Source organism: Vombatus ursinus, unplaced genomic scaffold, assembly GCF_900497805.2.
Source record: "Vombatus ursinus unplaced genomic scaffold, bare-nosed wombat genome assembly UNPS02008121.1, whole genome shotgun sequence".
Classification (NCBI taxonomy): Eukaryota; Metazoa; Chordata; class Mammalia; order Diprotodontia; family Vombatidae; genus Vombatus; species Vombatus ursinus.
In genome coordinates this window covers 1,815-10,110 of record NW_020947899.1, presented here as the reverse complement: position 1 = coordinate 10,110, position 8,296 = coordinate 1,815, and the positions used below count along the sequence as shown (strand labels likewise).

Below are 8,296 nucleotides of genomic sequence, written 5' to 3'. Positions count from 1 at the left end.
GCATGGAGTTTAGAGCGGGGGAGATAAGACTCAGGCAGCAGGATAACAGACTAGGAGCCCCTACATAGAGGGGCCCCTTCCCACCCTGAGCGCCCAACCCAAGGACTCTTTTTCTGTTCCACTTTTCTTCTCAGCCCAAGTCAGGAAGTGCCTAGGGTGAGCAGTTTACGCCTCCAGTCCCCAGGAGGTTTTCCTGATACCATTATGACCAGGCCTGTGTCCCTGGGCATATGAGGTCAGCAGACTGAGCCCTGCTGCCCTTTCTTTCTCTAGCACAGGAAAAAGAGGGGCTATGTCTATGTGATTTCCAGACTCTAACAAGGATCCATTGCTCCCTCCCTTCCTGAGAAGGCAGGGTGGGTCATACTGGACTCCTCCAATTCCCAACAGCCTAGGGACGATGTCTCACTTTTCTCAGAAAAATAATAAAAACATTTATTAATAATAGTAACAGTAATAATAATAAAGGACACACAAATGTCTGATGGTGGCAAAGTATTTTACAGATACTCCTATCTAATGAAATCCTCACAACAGCCATGTGAAGTAGGTAAAGCAAGTGTTATTCACATTTTGCATATGAGAAAACTGAGGACCAGAGAAATGGAGGGATCAGCTCACAGAAGTTACTGGCAGAATCAGAATTTGAATCTCCTAGGCTGCAGAGCCCCAGTGATGATGGTAGGGGAATTGAGCCCCTCCCCCCCAAGATTTTCTCACTTTCAAGAGCTTTCCAGACTCTGTCCTACTCCCCTGATAGAACTATTGAGGGAAGCTAGATGAGAAATGGGACTCCTAATGAATTTTACAAGAAAAAAGGAGGTAGGTTTAGATGTCACTTGTCCTCGGTGTAAGAGAGGGCTCTTGGTTACTTCAAAGTCACTGAATGTTGAGAGGGGGGGGGGGGGTGGGTAGTTGGGTTCTGTCATTGCGACAGATGGAGCCCTTCAAATCTCACCTGCTTGAGAAGTGATTTCCCACCCAGAGTCCCAATACATTGGTCCACAATCATTCTAATGGTTCTTGCTGTCATGACTCTGTCATTAGGCCTTCTGGCTTCAATCAGAGGAGATATTACCACTTCCGTGGCCCATCATGGTATATCAAAAAGAACATCAAGTTTGGAACCCCACTTATCTGCTATCTACTGTCTTTCTGAGCTTGGGCACATTTCTTAAACCTCTCAGGACCTCAGTTTCCTCATGTGTAAAATGAGGACTAGGTGATCTCTAAGTTTGCTCAAGCTCTAAATGTGATGACCCTACTGTGCTTAGAGTGGACACCCGCAGGATTCCTACTATTTATCAGTTTTGGGGTCTGTTTTCATGTTGTTATCCTTGGATGCATCCATGGTACTACATCTCTCTTAGGGTGAGAACCCCAACTGAAGCATCTACAGAGCTCCTGAGGCCAAAATCCCTGGTGGGAGAGCAAGGGGTAACATCCCCTTGCTCCCCAACATCCCCAAGAAGGCAACATCCACCACTCCCTCTTGGATCCATAAAGCCTCAGTTTCACATGGTTTTCTGGGCTGGGATAATCAGCTCTGCTTTTGTAGCAAGGGGTTAGATTAGCTCCACCTTCCCCCTGTGCACAGGAAGATGCCAACAGCTACACTGGAGATGGTGAACACACCCATGATGATGCCCAGAATCAGCATTGTGTAGGATCGGGAATCCCGGGATGCTGCAGAATATGAAGGGATCAACTCTGAGTCAGAGGAGGGAGGAGCAAGCAGTGTTGGGCACAGAGTGTTTAGCAAATCTCTGCTGAATGAGAGGAGGAATGAATAGATTGGCCCTGGCAAGAGTGGGGGAGGTCAGCCTGGGGAGACCTTGGCAAGCTGCTCACTATTCTCGAGGCTTCTGATCTCCATTTCTCTCCTGCCCAACCCAGAGCTTAGCTGCTTAAGGGGCTCCTGCCCAGGGTGACTGGGAGGGGAGGGGTCCTACAGGTGGTACCAGAGCATCTAATGCCTTGGGGACACCCCACACCTGGACTGGGCCCTGTACCCATTGATCATCCCCATCCAATCACATACCTGACTTTGAGACTCTGTTCATGTGCTGCTTCAGGAAGTTCACACATGTGTCCTGTAAGAATTCCAGAAGCTCGAACCTGGTTTGGTTATAGCCATTTAGCTGCTTCAGGGCAAAGTTGTATAGCTCTGGGGGGGTGGCTCTGGTCTGGGCTTGCTGACCACAGGACCTTCTCTGGCTGGAAGCTCACAAAGGAGCTCCCGTTCAGGGCCACTTCAAAGAAGACATGGGCATCTTGGCCATCAGGGGGTAACTCACAGCCCAAAAAGCAGCGCAGGGTCAGTGGGACTGCAGGGAAAGAAGCCAGGTCAAGGGCTTGTGGAGGAAGAGGGGGCCAAGTCTGGGAACAATGGAGAGGACTATGGGGGGAAGAGGGGCTGTGGGGAAGGAGGAAGCCAGCTAAGGAGTTTGATCTACCAGGACAGCTCTCAGCCTCTGGATCAGGTTGTGTAGGGGCTGCCCAGCTAAAAGAGGTCCTCGTAGACATCACTTGACTTTGGTCTCTGACTCCTAGTTTTCCCAAGACAGGGGGTCCAACAAGACTTACAGGCAGTGGGGAACAGATGCCAAGCTCCCTGTCCCTAGGTCCTAGGGGCTCCTCCACCAGCCCCAGGGAGTCCTAGTCATTGTCCTCCCACCAGAAGCAAGCTCTACTCCCATCCAAAGTCCTTTCCCCCACAGAGAGACCCTCCCTCTCTCCAGTTTGGCCCTCACCCCCACTCACAGGCCACTCCCCGCTCCTTGTTCACCAACTGTACTAAGACTTGGAAATTATCAAGGTACTTGAGCAGGTGCTCCTTAGTTTGCTTCCAGCGCTCAGGGGACTCCAGAGGCTTCAGCTGCTGGATGGTGATGTTGTGGCCACTCCCCTCCAGAGTGTGAGTGGTCCACCCCTCAAGAGAGGCGTTGCCCCAAAACTGTACTGAGAATGGGTCCCAGAAATGAGAGATCTGGAGCATGAGGAAGCTCTGCGAACCTACATTGTCAGAGACAGACAAGAGGATGGACAGATGGACATCAGTATGTGTCCCAGGGGTAGAAATGAGGTGTGGACTTGTGCATGTGCTTGTATGCAAGTGTGTGTCTGGTAGTGATGGTAGTGATATGGTGGTATGTATGTGTATATATTTACATGTATGTCTCTAAGCATATACATGACCCAGGAATAGAGATGTGGAAGTGGGGGAGGTAATGCATCTGTCCCTGCCTGTCTGTATCTCTATTGAAGGGCCTATTAAAATTGCCTCAGTTGCCTCGATTCATCTTGCCTGTGCCCAGACCTCTGGGTGACTTCCTGTCCTGCTCCCTGACAGATCAAGCATCTCCTTTTACTATCATCTCCCCCTGCTCCTCATCAGGACCCTGGGCTCCATCCCTGGACTCCTCAGCTCTGATAGCTCAGCGTTTGCCCTATATTGCCAGGCCCCAGGCATCCACACCAGACCATTCCTCACGAAAATGCTAGTGCCCTGCTTTGTAGTTCCCTTCTATGTACCATCTTCTCCTATTAGAATGTAAGCAGGGACGGTTTTGATTGCTTCTATGACTATCTCTAGTGATTAGTGCAGTACCTGGCACACAATAAGTACATAATCAATGTGTCATCTTTCTTTCTATCTATGGTATCTGGTTATGTAATTTCCATGACCTTTCTCACAATATATATAAGTATATTTTGTTTCTTAGAATTTTTGTAACTCCAAGTACCATACTTTCTTTGGGAATGTAGAGAAATTGTTTACTAGAGAATGTATACATGCATACATACCTTTATACTGGGGTAGATTAATAATTGACAGTCAATAATGTATAATGGATATCAAGTTTGCCTGAAGGTAAGGAAGTCCTGGGTTCAAGTATCCCCTCTGACCATACACTGGATGTGTGACCCTGGACAAGTCACCTAACCTCTTAGTACCGCAGGAAAATCGCTAAAACTATAAATTTCTGAGCAGGTACAGAACTGCACTGACAGAGTTTCCTCACTGGGGGTTCCTTACACAAATGAAGCTAAAGATCTAGTTCAAAATTATTGATAACTGAGATCTCTGTATTGAAAACTTATTCATCATTCATACCCAGAATCTGCATTAGCATCCATATGCAGAATCACAAAGAATACTCTTTCAAAGGGACTTTGATCTTTCACCTGAGAAAACAACCAGAAGCTACCCTCCTGGCTGTCCTTGGAAACCCTAATGTCCATACTAATTGCTTAGTATCTGATATATGGCAAGCTGTTTTAATTGCTTCTTGCTATTTTTCGCTTATAACCCCTGAAACCATCCAAGATTTCCTCCTGCTTCAACAAATACAACTTTATAGATAGGTATCCACCTGGGCCCAAAAGGCCTCATAGTATATGAGATCCTAGATAAAATTTTCACACCCTTCTCCCCATGTTGGAAAATCTCAAATAGACAGAGGAAATGGGCATTCCAATCCTATGGGATTATCCCCTCTGAACCAACTACAGTAATCAAAGATCCCAAAGCACAGATCTAGAGGCAATGGTAACAGGTAACACCTTATTTTCCCATCAGTCAACACCCAAATCTCCTTCTGATCCTCCACTTTTTCTCTTGTCCTCCCATCTCTCACTCATTCTCTCCCATTCTTCTCTATCCTTCCCTCATCTTTTTCTCCTCGTCTCCATTCTGTCTCCTGTCCTCCCACCCCACCAGTCCTCCTGGTGTCTTTTCCCTAACTCTATGTCTCTCTTCCTTAATCCCCCTTATGCTACTTGCATCTCCTCATCTCTCCCCCAAATGCCCTATTTGTTTCCAATTCTCTCATCCTCCCCCACATTTTTTCCTATCTATCCCACTCTTGCCTTCCCCAGGTCTCTTCTGTCCTTCCTCATCTCTCTTCTGTCCCTCCTCACCTTTCTCTCATCCCCTATGTTCATCTATCTCTCCTTGTTTCTCTTCTGTCTACCTTATCTTTCTTTTGAATATGTCTCCCTTGTTTCCCTGTCTTTATCTCACTCTCCCTAAAATTTCTCCTCCATTCCTTCATCTCTGTCTTGTCCTCTCCCAACTCTCTTGATCTCCAACCTGCCCCCTGCCATGCACATACCCCCCCATCTCTTTCCCATCTTTCATCCCAACTCTCTGCAGTCCTGCCTACCTTTTCTGAATCTACCCCCTGTTTCTTTCCTGTTTTCCCCCAAATGTCTCCTATTCCCCCCCATCTCTCTGTCTTACCTCCCTCTCTCTTATCCTTACCCATTTTCTTCTCTCCTCCTTTATCTCTCCCATCCTCCCTTAATTATCCCCCCATTCTCCATTGTCTTCCTACCACCATACCTTCATCTTTCTTCTGTTCTCTTTCTTTTTCCTGTCCTTCTCTCTCTTCCATCCTGCCCCTGTCATTCTTCTATCCTACTGCCCCATATCCTCCTATCCTTTTTCATCCCCCTCTTTTTCTTCCTCATCTTTCCCACCTCCCCTTCTCCCCTCTCTAGTCCGTCTCTCCTCTTTCTCCTATTCCCCCTCCTCTCTGTCTTATCCTAGCTTTCCCTCAGTTTCTTTCCTGTTCTTCCTCCAGTCTTTCCCTTAGCCTCAGAAACCATATCTCCTCCTCCTCCCATGACTGGAGATAGACACAAATATGCCTCCCTGCTTCCTGTCCCTTATGTGCAATGAGGGTCAACCCTAGACAAAGGCAGATGACTGCAGTGGTGGGATAGTTCACATACTTACCTTCCATGGCTCCCTGGCAACAGATCACCCAGCTGAAAAGGGACAGAAGTGGGAGCATTCCTCTGGAGCTGGGTGCAAGCAAGGTCAGAAGAGCCCTCTCCCTACTCTGCTCGGGCGTGCTGGGAGATCCTGTGGAAGCTTGCCTGGAGAGCAGAAGGAGAGTGGAAAGGAGGAAAAGAGCCTGGATGTTGGCCAGGGATGGGAGGAGGAAGAGGGTGTGGAGTTTGCAAAGTGTTCTAACTCTGCCTCATTTCCTATCCAAAGGCCTGTTCTCCCCACCCAGTGCCCCGCCCCTATGCCCTCCTGCCCAGGCGTGCTCCCAACCCTCCCCATCTCCAAACCTCTGGGTCTGCCCTGGGGAATTGGGGGAGGTTAGGAAAGGGACTGGAAGTTCTGGGTAGGACTGAATTCTGGGTGTTGGTTAACGGGGGTGGTGGTGGTGAGTAAAAGCTGAAGACAGACATTCCTACTTTGGATCCTTGGTGCCATGCCCCTTGAGTCATCTCAGCAAAGGTGTGGAGACCACCTCTCCCTGGACTACTTCCCCTTCCCTGTGCTACAGAGATAAGATAGGGGGCCTTTCTCAAAACTGACATCTGGGGGCCCCAAAGCCCAGGCGGTTTCCAGAAGCACCAAACATATTCTAAAGGCCCCTCCTGCCTCCCAATCCTGCCTTGCTCCCAATGTTATGCCAAGGACATTGAAAATGACCAAAATGGCTGGGGCAGCTAGGTGGTGCAGTGGATAGAGCTCTGGCCTTGGAATCAGGAGTTCAAATCCGGCCTCAGACACTTGACACCTACTAGCTGTGTGATCCTGGGCAAGTCACTTAACCCCGATTGCCTCACACAAAAAAAGAAAGAAAGAAAATGACCAAAATGGGCTGAGGGCAGAAGTGGGCAGGTAAAGGGTAGAGGGGTTTCTGGGCTTAGTGGATAAATAGTAGAAAGGATGGAAAATTTGAAGTGTGTGGGGAGGGCAGGGAGAACAAAAATGTTGAGGTGAAGTGGACATGTGGGTGACAAAGGAAGTAGGAGGGATGAGAGCAGTCTGGAGCAATGTAAGTCAGAAATATTAAGTTCTAGTTTGAGATTTGCCACTGATGGAGTGTATGACCTTAAGCATGTTACTTCCCCTCCCTAGGTCCCCATCTATAAAATGAGGGAATTGAACCAGATGTTCTGTGAAGTCCCTTTTAGCTCTTATAATCTACGTTCGAAGGTTCCTTCCAGATCTTACATTCTATGTTTTAAAGTATTTTTTTTTCACTCTCACATCGTTTGTTTTCAGGTCCCTCACTGCTCAGATTTCTAGGATTAAGAGGTATAATCAGTGGAGTAGAATGGACCAGAGAATGATTTTATGCATCCAGATCTCTAGCCTGGAAGAGAACTAGGAGCTGTTTCACCGGAGGCTGAGTTCTGGGACAGGGGTTTGGGGTGTGAAGAACCCATGTCCCCATTTCAGTAAAGACCTGAGAAGGAAGCCAGGGGTAAGATTTTCCACTGCATGCAGGGGCAAGATAAGGGTGGCAGGAAGCAGAGCAGAGCAAATCTGTGCCAACATTAGCAGGAGGCCTGGAGAGGTGTGTTCCTGCAAATCTATTGGCTGGAGAGGAGAGGCCCATGGTTGGGAGAAGGGGAGGGAGCTGGAGAGGCCAGGATTGTACCGCTGCTGTAGAAGAGGGCCTGCCTTAAGGGGGAGCCAGATCAGAGGGAGGGGGCAGATCCCTCATGTAGCCACAATGATCGCCAGGCTACCAGGGATGTCCCCAAATGTAACTCCTGCCAGGAATGACAATCATGTGACTTATTCCCTGTCCATTTAATTCCGCATCATTTCAAGCCTCAAGCACTGATTTAGTCACTGCTCTCCCTTCAGCTCATCGCCTGCTTTCTCACTTCTGATCCTCTGTTCCACCCTATTCCCTATTTCTGAGGTACTTTCTCCCCTGCCTCAGCTTCTTGATACTCCAAGGCTCTGATCAATGGTAGCTAAAATAATAACAATAACTTGCATTTATATAACACTACAACTACCTCATTTGATCTTCCCCAAAATCCTGGGAAGTAGGTGCTAGTATGATCCCCATTTTACAGCTGAGGAAACTGAAGCAGATGGTGATGTGACTTCACTTGCCTAGGATCACCTAGCTAGTAAGTATTTGAGGTCGTATTTGAATTCAGGTCTTCCCGATTCCAAGTTCAGCGCTCTATCCACTGTATCACCTTGTTTCCAAATTACACCTCCTGTAGGAAGCCTTCCCTGATTGCTCCTATTGGTAATAGCCTTACCCCCTCTGATCTCACATGACATTTGTGTTCGCAATTTTTGTGTTTGCAATTTGCATTTGCAAATGAATCTATTTATGAAACATTATATCTTACAGCTATCTTCCTTTGTATCTCATCCCCATTCTAGACCGTAAGTTTCATGAGGGTAGGGATCCTATCTTATCCAAGTATCCAACTGCAGGATTCTCTGCCCAAAGTTGGATCATAGACAGAATTTAGAGCTGAAAGGTCCTTAGGTGTTTAATAAAGGACATTCTTG

The 8,296-nt window shown here is 47.7% G+C and overlaps 1 protein-coding gene across 1 annotated transcript; it reads right to left on the bottom strand.

The window, feature by feature from the left end:
- Positions 1-480: 480 nt before the first annotated feature.
- Positions 481-5,956, bottom strand: LOC114034128 (endothelial protein C receptor-like). Its single transcript, XM_027849731.1, is given in 5 exon segments — positions 481-1,686; positions 2,042-2,174; positions 2,176-2,327; positions 2,764-3,015; positions 5,744-5,956. Coding segments are annotated over 5 exon segments (711 nt in total). The 5' UTR covers positions 5,802-5,956; the 3' UTR covers positions 481-1,570.
- Between the last annotated feature and the right edge of the window lie 2,340 nt (positions 5,957-8,296).